This window comes from Anser cygnoides, chromosome 5 (genome assembly GCF_040182565.1).
Source record: "Anser cygnoides isolate HZ-2024a breed goose chromosome 5, Taihu_goose_T2T_genome, whole genome shotgun sequence".
Classification (NCBI taxonomy): domain Eukaryota; kingdom Metazoa; phylum Chordata; class Aves; order Anseriformes; family Anatidae; genus Anser; species Anser cygnoides.
Window position 1 is genome coordinate 45,412,330 of NC_089877.1, and position 18,003 is coordinate 45,430,332.

Genomic DNA, 18,003 nt, shown 5'->3' on the forward strand with positions numbered 1-18,003 from the left:
ATCCAACCTAAACCTCCCCTGGCGCAACTTTCGCCCATTCCCCCTCGTCCTGTCACCAGGCACATGGGAGAACAGACCAACCCCCACCTCTCTACAGCCTCCTTTAAGGTACCTATAGAGAGCGATGAGGTCTCCCCTGAGCCTCCTCTTCCCCAGGCTAAACAACCCCAGCTCCCTCAGCCGCTCCTCGTAAGACTTGTTCTCCAGACCCCTCACCAGCTTCATTGCCCTTCTCTGGACTCTCTCGAGCACGTCCATGTCCTTCTTGTAGCGAGGGGCCCAAAACTGAACACAGTACTCGAGGTGCGGCCTCACCTCATATAAACATCAGATGTTTATAATAGTTACAGTACCCAACATCCTGACATTTACCATCCCTCTTCACTTTTAGTATTACTGCTTGAATCAGTAATATCAAATTCTTTACCCTTTCGTGTCATTTAATTTCTATAATAGGTCTGGGTATCTTATCATTTCTGTGCCAACAGCACTCTGACATTTTACAAAATTCCTCTTTTTAAGATAATCATAATTATCTTTACAATTCTGAACAATGACATTCTGAACATGACAGGTGACATTCTGAACAATGTCACCTGGCTTCACGTGGGTAAGGCTGTTTCTCTCCTCCTGTTTCTCTCTTTTTCTGTTGAACACATCATTGGCAATCTTCTCTGCTTTTATCTACCCTTTCAAACATGACCTTCATTAGGCAGTCTGTCTGCAGTCCTTCCAAGGTTTCTGTCCTTTAGCTGGACTTAGGAGGAGCAAGATTTTACCAATCATCTGCTGTCATCTTATTCTTCATCATTTTTGCATTGCAAGACCTCCACCAGCCCTGTGCCCTTGTTGGCAATACATCAAGGGATTCCGTCGCTTGCAGTTGTTTGGCCTGAGTGACCCACTGTTGTCCCACTCATGTCAGTAGGAGTTCCTCTTCCTGCTTCTGCTGAACCTGAGCTGCCTGTAATACTGCAAAAGAGGAAACCCCTTCTGAGTATAAACAGGATAGTCACAGGTGCCTAAGACACTATGTTCCCTCAGCGCCTTTATAGCACTGATCATTTTAGCATCTTTTCATCAAGGGGAATCGCACATTCCCCTTGGCAATTTTCTGTGTTCTCTTTAATGGATTGCACTGCACTTCTGCCCTGAAGCTCAGTCCTGCAGCTTTTCACCATCTCCACTGCTGCCTTAGTTCAAGCTTCTCTCAGAGGTCGCAACTTACCATAGTACAGAAACAAAATGCTTGGACTGTAGTGTCTCATTGCTTATGTAGTGCCCCTCGGCCAAGAGAGCTAGATGTTCGTTCATCTTTCTCCAGGGACTACTATATTTGGTAAATGACTGCCATCATAAGACTTCAATTTCCAACTCAATTAAGTTAACGAGCACAACTAGATTTGATGCCTGCAAGCTATTTATCTTGTAAACATTGTGACAGAACTTGACTGAACTAAGTAAAAACACCATCTAGGTTTTAATCGCTAGTTGAGGGAAAGAATTATCACAGTAAGGTCCTACCTGTATCCCTACGTGTATGTGTGTGGGGTGTGTGTGTATATATGTAAATAGACACACACACGCATATTTATGTATATATCACCACCTCATCTTCAGTCTCTCTTCATTGCTCAGCAAATTCCACACATTCCTGCCTATGTTTAGAAGATCTGGCTGCCTGCAGTCCTCCTGGCTAACCAGGGGGGTAATGGGATTGGCATTGAAGTTCCACCTTGTCAAGGAAATTAGCATGCCCATGGCGTTTTGTGAAGTACTTTTTAGCTGGACGGTTGTTCCAAAACCACATTTTTGTTCTAACTCTGTGTCAAGTAAAGCCAACTCTCACATATGCTGGCACCATATGCATAAAAATAATGCTTGTTTTTCCACTTCATCATGTTCTGTATCTGCTCTTTGCAGAATGTCATTAAAAAGTGCTCAATGCCACACATCCACTGTGACTCCAGCAGAAAACTAGGATGCTGGTGCTTCTACTGCTCTTGAAGGTTTTTTATGCTTTCTCTTTGTACACCTGCAATTGTGGAATTACAGAAACAAAATATTTCTCCCAGGTCTTTCCACAAAAACTTCATTAACTGTTTTAGGCCATTGAAAACAAAGTCTGAGATAAATATAAAGCAATTTGGAACTTGACTGAATTACCTCCAATAATAATTCATATATTTAAGCTTCTCAAACTACAGTTTCAGACCATGGTAAACAGGAATTCAGCTTAAAAATATATATATGTATTTTAAAAATGTTCTAATCCATCATTTTAAAATATAATCTAAAAACACAATTGAATTAAAAATTTATTGTTCCACTTGGGTTGTATTAATTTTTTGAGTGCTCAGCAGCACTGCATTACCTGCCCTCAATCATGCACCTTCAACTCAACACTGGGACAGGGTGGCCCTTTACGTATTATTTTTGTAAATCTGCTAGGCAAGTAAACTAAAGATCTTTAACCCATGGATAACTATTTCCAAATACCTGTGTTTTGTCTGTTTCTGCAGCTATCTGCACAAGAACAAATACCTGAAAGTTATCAATGAAGATGCATTTCTGGGAGTGCACAGCGGACCAACTCTACTGTGAGTAGGAGAAAAGGAAGTAGAGAAAGCTTTAAAAATAATACAATGTCAGTTGTACTTTCTTTCCAACTGTTATCAGCAGTAGAGCAGCAAGAGTGGGAATGGCATGTTTACAAAAAGATGATCAGCAGTGAAAGCTGTTCTTTAGGGAACTCATTTATTGTTAGAAATAGTGTTCCTACAGGTTTTTCTTCTGAAAGACTCTGTGCTACAATCTGTCTCCTGACAATACAACTGGAGTACAATTGTAAAACTAAGGACTGTAGTAGCATGTATGTAAAGGAAATGGAAACAGATTTAAAAAAAGGAATTTTAGACAGAATAGAGTTACTTCTGGTGCTGCCTTTTCTTCTTTCTCACATAACTCGGCTTCCAGTCTTATTTCATAATCCTCCAAAAACTCTCCAGTAAAATTAGAAATGGCAATATGGAGTGACACAAACAACTTTAAGAACTTTAAGAAGAACCATATCGTCTGACTCCGTTCATTTAGTATTTAACATAGCATGTAGAACCAATCACGGGGAGAACTGAGGTGCCAAAACTGAGATTCCCTCCTCCACTGCAAAACCAGATGGTGCTGGCAATGCTCCCTCCATGTAAGAATCAGTTTCACTTTCTGTTCTTCAGAATGGCACCTTTACATCATCATAATGGTGTGTGGTTTCCATAAGGAATCCTAGTAATTAGCTATAGTAATGAAAAAATACAGATGTTTTTCTCCCAGAATCTTGCTGACTTCAGAAAATCAGGCTGGCTACCAGCTACATGCAGACATTTCAGATATAACCACTTTATGCTAAGGAGAGTTGTGTACCTACTGTGCAAAGTTGCAGCAGACCTTTGATAGCGAGGTCATTATCAAATCTCTGATTCTCTCTGTTCCCTGCATCTAAATGCAGATGCATTGTGAGACCTGTGTGTGGATGGTAGCCTGTCTTCTGCTTCAGTTGTCTAAATCACTAGGCCTTGTTGGATGAAGAGGAAAATCTGGCTGAGGGCCCACCTTTCAGGGCCACATTATTCTTCCACATCACTCTCTACCACAAGGTCCACTGGAGTTGCTAGCAGGGAACAGGGTCTGAGGCAAGCTCTGGTGAGTATCAGGTTTTCCTTTCACCAGCTTGGGGAGAGGGAGAAGCACAGACCATGCACTCCTAATTCTGAAGCAGATACTTGAAATAACTAGACACTGGAGGGGCAGTCCATAACAATCAGAGTCATTCCAACAACAAATCATGCCAAAATACTCCCGTCACACAGGGTTTACATTTTGTCTGCTTCACTTTCCCAGTGGCACGTAATGCATCACCAGCTACCCCCTTTCACAGCAGATCAGAAAGAGGAAGCACCAAGCCTACAGTCATGCTCATAAGGGCGCACAAACCAACTCTTCCTCCCGTCCTCTCACTCCTTTCACTCCCCTTCCCTCTGCAAAAAGGTGCTGCAGGACTACATAGGTCAATAGGGGTAACATTATGCCACAACCTTCTCACCTCAAAGGTGGCAGCTCTATCTGCTAACTGGTGGGCCATGTCAGCCAGTGCTTCTCTCAAGGAAGCCGGCAAAGGGAGGAATCTAGTCCAACCCTTTTTATTTTAACTTGCAAAGTCCTTGGGATACAGGTAGGTATGAGAATAAGTAAAGGCAGTAACACACTGCACTGTGCTTCTCAAGATACTGCCAAAGACAGTACTTTTTTGCTTACTTTTTTTATCCTGTCACTGAATCACCTGAGGGCTAAACTTCGGTTATGCCAAGAGTGGACAAATCCTAAGACAACAACGAGGAGGTTGTGTTTTCCGACTGGTTCCTAAAAGTTACATATTCCGGCCAAAAAGAGTACAATTGAGATCAGGAATTGAGGAGGAAAACTGCCCATTTAGGCAGAGCAAAAGAGGGTACTCTGGAATCAGAAGGCAACAGATCAGGAGGGAACACTATAAAAGCTCACGAAGAGGCTGTTAAACTTCCTGCTCAGGGAACCTTGGTTGGTAGCTGTCTCCCAGAGAAGGCGATTGCTCCTCTGCCTCCCTGCTGGTTGGACTGCCTTCTACCTTCCAGGAAGGCTCAGGCCACCCACCCCTGAACTGAGGTGGTTATGGTAGTAGAACTAGCAGGGGCTGTGTTGGTGCTGAGTCAGCCACTATTTTCATTACTAGTTGGCTGATGAGGTCTTCTTCTTAATATTGCACATGGCAACAAAAAATCCCTTTCTCGTTTTGTACCTAACCAGAAATACATTTTTCATTTGACGTTACCTAGACACCATATTTTCATTATGATACTACTTTGTCGCATGCAATGTACAGTCTCAAAACAAGTCGCACTCTCATGCTATGTTTGAGGTCTCATACAGCTCACTGCACATCTTCCCTCTGGGACTACAGGTGGCACAAAGGGTTGAAAAGCTCCTCCTAGGAATGGGAAAAGAAAAAAAAGGGAGGTGAGAGCTTGCAGCTGCAGATATTGACTCCTGGAGTTACTGTGGGCATTTAGAGCAGCACTGTCATTGTTATGCCAGAGAGGTGTACAAGTGATGACATGCTGCAAAGGGTCGTGGGTTAATAATATACTGTATGCTGATGTATGTAAGCTACACAAACCTCTTGTGTCAGGGGCTAGAGATCACTTCCCATGATATACAACATACGCAACTGTAGAAAACTGCCTCCTCACCCTCTCTTTTTGAGACAGATTTCGCAAGTGACTTGAAAGTTTTCTAATCTTCTGTAATTATTGTGCTAGCCCAGCTGTCACTGATCCTCCATCTCAGGGCATGTTTTACATCTGCATATCTTAACATATCTTAACATCTTAACAGCCAGTTATCTATCTCCCATTAGAATGATAGACTATAGCCACAGTACTATTTATAATTAAAGAGGGATGTGATACTACAGTGATATTATAGAATCATAGAATGGTTTGTGTCGGAAGGGACCTTAAAGATCATCTAGTTCCAACTCCATGGGCAGGGATACACCTCCCACTAGATCAGGTTGCTCAAAGCCCCATTCAGCCTGGTCTTGAACACTTCCAGGGATGAGGCATTCACAGCTTCTCTGGGCAACTTGTTCCAGTGCCTCACCACCCTCTGAGTGAAGAATTTCTTCCTTATATCTAATCTAAATCTACCCTCTTTTACTTTAAAGCTGTTGCTTCTTGTCCTATCACTACACTCCCTGATTACAGAGAGAGGTATTATTCTCAAAGGCAGAAGGTATAAGATAGCATACAAGCATCAGTATATCAACAGTGATTAAAAAAGAGTATTTCGCATCACAATCTTTTGATTTACTAGTACTAAGCTAAAGATCTTATGAAAAGTGCAACAGAGTATTAATTTTTAATTTAATTTTAATGGAATTGTAGTAGCAATTTTAGAGACTTCTATTATCTGTGAATAACCAGGAATTATTCTGCATGTGTTATGCAGGAAGAGTTTGTTATAAAGCAGATATCTTCCAAAACCAATTTACAGCAGAATCCTTCCACCTCCACAGATCTCTTATTTGATATTCAGAAACTAACAGGAAAAAAGTTTCTGAAACTCCCACTTATGCGCTTCCTTAAGAAGGCTGAAGTCAAAATGGATGAGAACTGAGTGAAACACTGCGATTTATCATTGTGTCATATTGAGGGCCAGTAACATGTCCCACGGGGAACAGAAATGTGCTTGCAATCAGCACTTTATTACACAACCCCGCTGTACCATCAAGACTAACGTTAGTGAGTTATAGAGAGATGAGAGATTTGTTAACTTGCATAATAGCCTCAGAAGTCTGACCAATATGGCTGTTCCATATGCCACTTGGGTAGTGTAAATGACTTGGCTTACTTTAATAAATAAATTAAGTCATTTTTGGTTCAGGCATCTCGCTGTTGTTAGCTTCGTTAGCTGGCATGGGAATTTGTGGACATTGGATCTTCCTCAAGAAAAAAGTTCCACTTAAATACTCTTTCCTCTTGAAAAATACCTCCATGGAAAATGATTGCCAGAAGATAAATATTCCTTTTCCTGGGGCAATGAAGGGCATTGCCTACAATGGTAGCAGTATTAGAAATAAAAAATGGGAGCATCTATGGAGCTCAAAAATGAGATTGTCTTTCTGCCTTGCCTCCCTACCAAGCTGTCAGAACTCATCATCTCTGGAGTGTCTTTTATACACTCCTGAAGTGAGAGAATTTGTGGTTGATGGAATGAATATCTGTGCCACAGATCTATTGTTTACTGCTTTTTTTCCTGATCAGGATTTCAACAGCAACAGCAACTTAAAAGATCAAAATAATTACCTTGGATCTACCCTAATAGGGAAATTTTCTTCCATTTTAACTTTAAAGAAAGCCAATAGAAAATCTTTAGCCACAAAGAATTATCTTTGTTTAGATATGTTACATGAGTTTGGGCATGCTCTCAGACCACCTAGTTAGGAGGTATATTTAAGTAGATATTAAAATTTAGGTACTTTTTTCACGTATTTGCAGTTTGCAGAAGCAGAGGAAGTGAGGAGTAGGATCACTGAAGACAGAACACATGCCAGTCATTCTGATTCCTCTGTCACTGCTGTACATTCAGATGTATACATAGATTGCTGCCTTTGGAAAACTATTTTAGCAGCATAATGACACTATACTGCTCTTCACCTGAAAACAAATTCTTGGCTAGTATTCAGAGATTCAGTGGACCTGATTTACTAAAATACATCAAGAACAGCTGCTGCCTAGAACACAAAATCAGTAAAATACAACAAAAATATAAACATACAATCAGGCTTATTGTGCAACTGGCTTTCACAAAACATGCAGCCCATATTCAAAACATTACTAACTGTCGCATAGGATACATGTGGGCAATTCATCATCTTTAGAAAGCAGGAGCATTCTTTAAAATATTACTTCCCAGTCTAGGAAACAGTCCTGACTTTGGAGGTTCCACTCTGTTCCTGCCACTGAGCACAAGCAAGTCTCCAAGGAACGGGAACACCCTGCATTCTGCTAATCAAACAGTGCGAATTTGTCGATTCCAAGACTATTTCAGTAAACAGAAAAAATATGAGGAGTCTAAGCCCATCTGTTATATATCTTGTGCTTTTTAAACTATTATAGTACTGCAATACTCAGAAATATATGTGTGATTAGGTAAAAATTCTTAATTGTGCTACAACGTATTCAGTCTCGTTTTCTCAACCTTTTAAATTCTTCTTATAATTTGATTTCATACTACAACCACACTTCTGGCTGTGAAAAAGGTTATTGAAAAAAGCTATTACCCATTACATCTAGTTCTGAACTTCATAAAGAAATAGTCCAAAAATAATAATCCAGAAAAAAATATAAGACAAATATTTAGCTGCCCAGATTTAATACTTGTATCATACATACAGTTCATTCAGAAAACATCTCCTAGGTCATAAACTATGTTTTACTCTCATATTCCTCTGAAGCTCATCCACGTCTCTGCAATGTTCAATCTAACGTGCAAATTTCATGTAAGTTAAGCAACAGCTTACCTTAGAAATGTCGAGACATTACCCAGAAATGTCTTGAGATTTATAAGAAATCATGAGGAAAAAAGAAACTGCTAACAAGCCACGGTTTTAGAAGTGGGTGAGTGCACTTTGGTTACTTTTACACTCCACAGTGCAGAGCTCTGTACTACTGAAGATCGACCACTTTCAGTTACCTGAGTAGCTCTATATCCCAGCTAAATGCTGAAGTCTGGTCCGGATCTGGGCTAGCAGGAAATTTTTCCCGCACTTCAACATAACCCTGAACATTTGGTGTCTCGCATAAGGCTGCTTGGTGGTTGCTTTATTATGTATTAGCCTTTGGTGGCGGTTTGTCAAAGGCCTTGTGGAAGTCCTAAGAGACTCTAAGAGCAATTTTTTCTTACAATGCTCAGAGAGATTTCTTTCTAAAGCAGGACTTTACAAAAGCCCTTTACATGCTGACTTCCCTCAGGTATATCATATTAACCCCTATCTTCATTAACTGGACTTTTTGCTAGAATTTCTAGGAAAAAGCCCAGTGCAGACATCAGACTGACAGGCCTGTGCTTCCACTGATCTTCCCAACATTTCAAGAATTGGTGGCTCATTGGCTACCTTCCTATCCTGGGACTACACACAGCTAAGTTGGAGGCAGCACACCTCTTCTGCTAATTTGACCGTTTCCTTCCTGACTCATTATCATTCATTGTCTCAGTTTTCTTGCCCAACCTCTTCTATAGTCACTTAATTTTGTGACATATGCTCTTGCTGAGTCTGTCAGACCTCTTGTATATTCTCTTGTGTGTCTTTGAGCCAGCTACAACCTAGCAGTAGTAGCAGGATACTCTGTGTGTTGTACACTTTGCTGTGTTTTAATAATGTCTTAGTTATCTATTTAAATACATATTAGTGAGGCTGTCATAACTGCAGTCACTTCCCATTTTTCGGAGCAGCCCAGAATAAGGGCTGATCATACAGTGAAACAGAAGAAAAACATTTAAGAAAATTTGTCTTCTATATTAATACAGATACAGATTCAATTATCTGCCTGATAACTCTGACTTCTTGGATTCACATTGCTCTGAAGATTAATAGTTATTATTAAAAAACTTTCCAATCCCTCTGCTTTCTAGTTTCAAGACAGCTGCTGAGCTGTTTGAAGTTGTTTGAGAATCTGAACGTATAATCTTCAATACTGGATTGGTAAGGTAAAAAAAATCTCGACCAAGCCCACATTTTTCCTCTGGCCAGTTGACATGCTCTGCTAACAAAGCGTGGGCTTAGGTAGGGTAACTACAACGTTACCTTCCACAGGAGGACAAATTATCACCAGGCTCCCAAGAGGGTTTTCCATTTGCAACAGCAGTGGTACAGACAGGTGATAAGACCTCTCGGTGGCAGACACAGTACCAGTAGTTTAGGGACTTCCCTAACTGGGGACCCAGGAAACTTCCAGACTTCTGAGCCTTCTTAATCAAGTTTCTCTATCTATTCCTTATTACTCCATAGAGGAAGTATTTGATACTTCTGATCATCCTTGCTGTGGCTTTCTATGCTTTTCTACTTTATTTACACACTGTGAAATACATGTAGTATTTACAGAACTGCATACAGTATTTAAGATGTAGTCACGTTAGATTTACAGTGATTTTTTTCTGTTCTATTTTCTCCTTCATTCCTAAAAATCCTTAGCATTCTATGGCCCTTCAACGTTACTGAAATTCACTGAGATGACATTTACAGTGAGGACTCCAAGATGTTTCCAGAGTGATAGGTAAATTAAACCTCATTGTCATCTACGTACTGTTAAGATTGCTTTTCCTAAGCACACTTTACGTTCATCAGCATTGAATCACATCTATTATTTTACCACTCAGTCACTTAGCATTACAGGATCCTTCTGCTCCTTTTCAGTCAGCTTTAGCTTTCACTACTCTGTATTATTTTGTAGCAGGAACAAACTTCATTGCTTCTACTCATTCTCTTTTCAGACTGTTTATGAATATTTCAGTATTACCAGCACTAACTTAGCTTCTGTGGGCCTCTGCTATGATGACGTGTATATTCTGATACCAGTTCATTTTCTGTTCTTATCCTAGTATGAATACTTCTCACAAGGTACCAAGCTACTCCCATACTTTTAAATTTTTTATTAATCCATGAGAGAGATTCCTCTTGTCACATCACATCTTAGTTACCTCAACTGCAATTGGTATCTAACTGTCAAGGTTTTTGAGAAAAAAAAAGTTCATTGCACAAAGAGCATCACCTTTCTCCCTATGTTTGTGTGAGAATACCTTCAAAGAACTCCCAAGAGTTTGTGATGTGTCACTTCCCTTCCAAAAAGCATTAGCATTTCCCATCACATGACATTTAACCATGGTACCTTCCTGCAGGTAGCTGCCATCACCGTGAGTACTTGATAGGGGTTGCCAAACAGCCAGCTATGTCTTAGTAAGGTCTAGTCCAAGATCTGCATTAACAAGACGTTTTGCTTCAGAAGGTTGTCTACATAAAATGAGGAAACTAGTGAAGAATAAAAAGGTAAAGGTAACTAAGTTAATAAGGGATTAGAGCATCTGTCATTCATGAAAAAGGTGAGAGAGCTGGGAATGCTTAGCCTGGAGAAGACTCAAGGAAAACTTAGCAATGTCTATAATAGTGGGAAGATGGATCCAGACTCTCCTCAGTGGTACGCAGTAACAGGAGAAGAGGCAAAAAAGCACAAACTGAAATACAGAACAGTCCAGTTCAACATTAAAAAAAAAAATCCTTACTGTGCAGGTAGTCAAATGCTGGAACAAGCTACCCAGGTTGTAGAGTATCCATTTCTTGAGATACTGAAAACTCAACAGGACCTAGCTCTGAGCAACTGGCTCTAGATGACCCTTCTTTGAGGATGGAGGTCAAACTGGATGATCTCTGGATTCAACAAAAGATAAAATGACAGTAGGCAGCATTCAGACTGTTCTAAGACCCATCTCAAGGGCTTAGCAGAAACATGTACAATCTACCAAAAACGATCTGAGAGAACAAAAAAGAAGTTGATGTTACTGAAATCAACTACTTGTGACATATTTGAATATGTATGATAGCAAAGAAGCTATTAGAAGTAAAAAGCCCTCCTTCATACAGTGGAAGCAATTTCTAACTTAATTATAAACAAACACTAGCAAAACCAAAGAAAAAAATAAGGCAGAGTAAAACCAAGAGATTGAGAAGTAATTTATTTAAAGAATAAAATTAGTAATAATTTTCTTCTAGACACAAGAAACCAGCCAGAGTGGGTAAAACACAGTGACAAGAACAGCACTCTTGGAAAACAATGCATAGAAAAAAGCTGAACTATTTATTAGCACGGGTGTTTATGATGCAAGAGCTTAGTGTTCCTCCTAAACTTTAAACTTTTTTTTACTGATTTATTTCTTTACAGAGAGGTTTAGGGACAAAGCAAACAGATGAATGGAAAACACTAGCAGGATCAGCTGGCATGCACCTGGTAGTTCTAAAGGAAATCCAAAAACTGGGCAATGCAACTGCTGAGCTGAACTCAGAAAATAGAAAGCATCACACATACTAAATTTTCTGATACACCATGGTAGAGAAACTTAATTAAGGTTACGAAGAGCATTGTTTTAGCAATTATAGTGCTATCTCTTGAAGTATCCCAATAGGTTAAAATGAGTCTAAGCCCAAAAGAAAATAGCTCTTCCAGTGGAAGATCCAGTTTCACTGAAGAATTTTTAGAACTTTGTTTTTGTACATGCATTACATGGTTGGCTCTAGAGGTGTAATTTTGAAAGTCCTAATATTTCTTCATCATGTCTATTCTCCGAGACATTAAAAATAAGCTTTAAAACACAGAGAAAATCATAGAAGGAAATAATTTTGTACTTGAATTTGAATGGCATCAGAACCTAGCAAAGTGATATAATAAATCTTTGAAACATACTGACAGCATGTGTACATTCCTGGAAGATATACACAGTATTCCTAATGAAGGAAATGGAAGCGTTCTTGTACATAAAGTTATTTATATGCTAAACTGTTAGTTGAATCTGAGCCTGTGAATTGATTGAATCAGTCCCTGGTGTCAAGTTAGGGTTTATTTAGTTCATAAGAATATGCTGGAAAATACCCGTGCAGCTTGCTAAATCCCCACCTCCCCTGGATTTGATTTTTGCTGTAGAATTCTATGAAATTCATAAATCACTGTAAGAATCTGAAATTTCAGATCCAGTACTTAATTTTCTGAAGTTTGTCTGTTTCTTCCTTTACCTAGGGATATCTCCAGAACAGAGATTGTTAGTCTTCCAGCCAAAGGACTGGAAAGCCTTAAAGAACTAATGGCCAAAAACACGTGGACTTTAAAGAAATTACCAGCGGTAAAGATTTTTCTTCAACTAATGCGAGCTGATCTGTCCTATCCAAGTCACTGCTGTGCTTTCAAGAACTGGAAAAAAGGCAGTGGGTGAGTTTTTAAAGGAATTAAATGAAGACAATGTTTTAGTACTAATATACAGTTACATATATTGACACTTTTATGAACATTTTTCTAGGTATAGAGAACATTCTTTGAAACAGAGGTTACAATTCCAAACTGAGGGAAGAAAGAATTTTTGATATAACACAATGTGTAGGACCTTTTTCTTCCTTTTGCTAAGCCTAGAAGGAAAAAAATAGGGAAAAATAACAACCAGAATATGCTACAGTAAGGACTAGAAAAATAAGTTTTAGAGGGTTTATAACCTCATGTTTCAGATGTTTTCTAACTGAAAAGCCAAGGATATATGATATTCTGTAGTAATAATTTTAGCAGGATTTCCAGCTTCCCATCAGAAAAGGCGCTGATAGCTTCTGGAGGGAAAAAATACATTTATAGATGTCCTGATGCAACACAGCAACTCATCTGCTGCATGGGGGGGGAAGGGGAGCACATAAGAGGGAATGACTTGCTGTGGTTAGCAGCAGCATTCTACTTCAGAATTCAAATTCAGTGTAATTTTCTACAAAATCTAATAAGGTTTAGAGCCATGAACTCTTACTGAGGCCAGCCCTTGATTCAGAAAAACAGCCTCAATCTTCAGTAATGCAGTATTTGCCATTGCAGTGTATAGTATATTAAAAAATATGCTATGATAAGTGCATGAATTATTCAAGAAAAAACTCACTTACCAATAACATTCACAGTTAAAATGGACTGGGAAAATGAGGACAATCAAATAAGACGGGAGAGAGATTCAAAACTTGGACAGGAAGAATGTGCAGAAGGAACCCAGCACAACCTAATAAAAAAAACACTAAGGACATGCATGTTTATTAGAGGACATGAACATATCTCAGACTGAATTGTACGCAATCTTAAATTTTAAGCAATTTCAAATTCTAAACAAAAAAAAGATGCTGAATTGCAACTTTTTTCTACTAATAAATATAAATAAAATTTGACTACAAATGCAGGTGCATCACACCATGATGCACTGTATTCCCAACTACTATGGTACTAGTTAGCTGTAAGGAAAGTAGAGGAAATATACAGAACAGAAATGAAAGCTATGAAAAATCTGGTAGAAACTGATCCGTGAGTAAAAATGAAAAGGAAAATAACATTGCGTGTATTATTTAAGAAGTTATAAACAATCTTGTGAACTACTACCAAGAAGGAAGAGGGATTATAGATGGTGGCAGGCCAATTTACTACTGGGGATATCTGACAGCAATAGAGAAAGGAAAGATGTAGACTGAAAAAAACTAGTTATTGTGACAATGAAGTCTCCTGAGATGTTTGACCCCAAAAATGCTCAAGCTTATTTTATTCACTTTATGTTAACAAAAATATGTCTGATTACACTTTTATAGCTACATTCTTATTCAGTGATTTGTTTTTGATGGGTTCCCTTTGTTTACCTCAGGCTGTAAATGCCAGTGGTAATTTTCCCCTGTACTCTTTCAGAATTCTGGAGTATCTGATGTGTAACCAGACCAGCAGTCACAGTTTTCGTAAGAGAAGATCAGTCAAAGCTCTCAGAGGTCCACTTCACAAAGATTATACAGAAGAACACACAGACCACACTGATACTACGTATGACAAAAACACTAAGTTCAGGAATTTTCATGAAAATTCCCAATATTACATTTTTTTCGAAGATCATGGGGAAGAAAATGTTGGATTTGGCCAAGAGCTGAAGAACCCTCAAACAGAAGACATGCAGACCTTTGACAGTCATTATGACTATCCTGTCTGTGGAGGCAACGAGGATGTACTATGCACTCCAGAACCTGATGAGTTTAATCCCTGTGAAGACATAATGGGATATCAATTTCTGAGGATTGTAGTATGGTTTGTGAACCTGCTGGCCATCCTAGGTAACATTTTTGTCCTTTTCATCCTTCTGACCAGCCACTACAAATTGACTGTACCACGCTTTCTTATGTGTAACTTGGCCTTTGCTGATTTTTGCATGGGGTTATACCTTCTCCTGATTGCTTCAGTGGATCTCTACACCAGGTCAGAGTACTATAATCATGCTATAGAGTGGCAGACAGGGCCTGGTTGCAACACAGCAGGCTTTTTCACAGTCTTTGCTAGTGAACTTTCTATATACACACTCACTGTGATCACCCTGGAGCGCTGGTATGCCATCACATTTGCCATGCGCCCAGATCGGAAGATTCGCCTCCGGCATGCCTTGGTTATCATGCTGGGAGGTTGGCTCTCGTGCTTTCTTCTGGCCCTTATGCCACTGGTTGGAGTCAGCAGCTACAGCAAAGTCAGCATCTGCTTGCCTATGGACACAGAAACACCAGTGGCTGAAGCCTATGTTGTCTTTGTTTTAATATGTAACATCATCGCTTTTGTCATCATTTGTGCCTGCTACATAAAAATCTACATCACTGTGCGAAACCCTCAGTACAAGTCAGGTGACAAAGACACCAAAATTGCCAAACGGATGGCTGTGTTGATTTTCACTGACTTTCTGTGCATGGCTCCCATCTCTTTCCATGCTTTATCTGCCATTATGAACAAACCATTGATAACTGTCACTAACTCAAAGATTTTGCTGGTACTCTTTTACCCACTCAATTCTTGTGCCAACCCATTTCTATATGCTATTTTCACCAAAGCTTTCCGAAGAGATGTGTTTATCCTGCTAAGCAAGTTTGGAATATGTGAGCATCAGGCTCAAGTCTACAGAGGTCAGACAATCTCAGCCAAAAACAGCAGTGGCTATTACGGGCAGAGAATCAGCCGAGGTGTAGGTCAGATTCTTACAAGTGTTCAAGACCCGGTCAATGATTACCTTCCTGCTATGACAATGCAAAACCAAATTCTTGTGGAGGAATCCAAGCAAACTGAGCTATGACATCTCACAGTATCACAACCACAATCTGGTCAACAGCTGGCTGCGCATACAGAAAGTTGAGTGAGAAGATAATGTTTTCTCCTTATCCTTTTTTCCCTACCCTATCCTTGTGATGTCTCAAATAGCTTCTGAAAGATGAGTCTTTCACTTGAACCTTGTCTCACATTCTTATCAGTGCAGGTGACAAGATACTGTTCCAATGATGCTGCTGGAAATGGATGTGAAAGTTCTATATAAATAGGAAATTTAATATACTGAAATAAAGTTAGCAAATATGAAATGCACCTTCATCTAAAAAAAAATAAGGAAGCAGGAGACCAAGCATAAAATGTCAGGGTACTGTTGACAGGGTACTGTTATCACTAAAAAGGACGTACAGTCTTAGAGATAAAATGAGGTTAAAAAATATTAAAAGTTGAAGCTCTTCAATGTTAACTGCCTATGCGCCAAAAGCTTTGGTTTTATAATAGCCAATTCCTAAAACTTCTACTGGGGTGTGAAACAAAACAGGTTCCTTCTGCTTCTACCATCCTGACCGGAAATGAAGCCAAGACTTTGTTTGCAGTTTTTGGTTTACTTAGGTGAAGTGAGAAGAGAAGCTTCTTCATATTGCCCTTATAGCAGTAAAAGACAAATGCCATTGATTTTGCTGTTGTTCATAACTGGTGACAAACATTAGGGCATTTGTCTGTGTGTTGCAAAAATATCTCTTACTATCACATTCTCTCACTTTCTGATAAACCTACGTAGGAGATGGTTTAATGTGAATTTCTTTTGAAGAAATTCAGTCTACCCAAGTCAAGTTAATGTTGTTCATATTTTTTTTGATGGTTGAAAATGTAAGATTGTACTAAATTTTAATGTAACTCTCCATTCTTCACCTAACTTCAGTACTGTTTAATTTGAACATCAAAAAGCTCTTTACTGTGCAGATGACCGAGCACTGGCACAGGCTGCCCAGACAGGCTGTAGTCTCTCCTCCTTGGAGATCTCCAAAAGCCACCTGGATGTGGTCCAGGGCAATTTGCTCTGGGTGGCCCTGCAGGGGGTTGGACCAGATGACTTCAGAAGTCACTTCCAACCTCAGCCGTTCTGTGATTCCATGAATCTGAGCATGTTTACATTGAACACTAAGTACTGCTCCCTTACCACTGCTGTTCCTACTTACCTCTCTCTTATGCAGCTAGAATGACTTTCCTTCTAGCGCTTGCTATGCTGAGCTGCCTCAAACCTAGACTTAGACAGAGGGTGTGGATCGTGCCTTCAGGTTACTTCATGCCCTTCGGTTACTGAATTGAAGGCCAGCTGCTGGCTCCTCCAACATGTTTTAAGAACATCTCTCCATCTCGTGGGGAGATCCGTATCTGAATGTTGTGACGTCTGCAGTACAGCCACATACACCACGTGGTTATCTTTTGGCTGGCCACTGCATGCCTGCAGCTTAGGTGCATACTCACCACACTGTGCTTAAAGAAATGCAAGCTCAGACACAAGGAACATTGCGCAGGCTCTTGCTACAGCGAAGCACTAAAGCACCCTTCCGGCACACCAGCTGCAAAATACGGCCAAACGTTAGATCAGGCTTGGCTGTGGTAAGTTCACCCACACGCCACAATTAAATGAGCCGGGGCCTGGCTCTCTGCATCTCCTGCAGAGATCAGGACTTGGGTTAGGACCTGCTCTGCATCAGCTTGTTAACACTTGTGCGGCATGAGTGCCTGGTTCTGACAGCAGGATCAGACCTGTTCTCTGCCAAATGTAGAGACTAGCTCTGTAGGACTGGTACTGAGAGTGCCATTGATTATTTCACCCATCTATTTGGAAGGCCTACCATGAGAACAAAGAATACTGAGTGAGTCTCTGCCTTCAGGTGTATTTTAAAGATTATTTTTGTAGTATCTATACAATTTTAATGGAGTTACAGTCTTTGGGGAATAGTGATTAAACTGAGCAGACAGCAGTCAAACCTTTTATAATGAGTGGGATCCAGATGAACATAATGGTAGAGCCCTTCCAACTACGAGCTACTACAGCCAGTAACTGCAGGATTGTGAATGCCACGTACATACTCGTTCAAACACAATTTGATTTCACATTCCTAATTATAAATAAAGGCTGCTTCAGTGAACAGAAAAAAGGGCCTACCATTCACTGACACTGCGACACAGTCTTATAAAAAAATTATTCCATCACTGTTAACTCCATCTTGGAACAGTTGCATTCAGAACGCCCTAGTCCTGTCCAAGAATAGCATACACAGCAAGCTGCTGCAGTTGCAACCCCCTGCCCTCAGATTCTGCTATCCTTCTGATACAGAAATGATCATTAAAGGGAGAAAAGGTTATCCATCCATATTTTCCTGAGTGCCTTTATCACTTCATCAGAAGCAAAGACAATCAAGTTCCATGCACATACTATATATTTATGCTACAAATTCCATATGCACTAGTGTACCACTGGGGGGGGGGGGGGGGGGGGGGGGATGGAATCCAAGCTTGAATCATATCCTTTTCAAAAAAGAGAGGAAAGACTAAATCAATTATAATT

The 18,003-nt window shown here is 39.9% G+C and overlaps 1 protein-coding gene across 3 annotated transcripts in view; it reads left to right on the top strand.

Annotated features, from left to right (window-relative positions):
* The window catches only part of TSHR (thyroid stimulating hormone receptor), a 67,327-nt gene extending 49,402 nt beyond the window's left edge, over window positions 1-17,925 (top strand). For all 3 annotated transcript variants that reach the window (XM_066998170.1, XM_066998169.1, XM_013194615.3), the window contains 3 exons: window positions 2,523-2,600; window positions 12,375-12,563; window positions 14,046-17,925. In XM_066998170.1, the coding sequence (XP_066854271.1) occupies window positions 2,523-2,600; window positions 12,375-12,563; window positions 14,046-15,456 (1,678 nt within the window). In that variant the 3' untranslated portion in view covers window positions 15,457-17,925. The remainder of the gene's footprint in view (window positions 1-2,522; window positions 2,601-12,374; window positions 12,564-14,045) is intronic.
* Window positions 17,926-18,003: the final 78 nt, after the last annotated feature.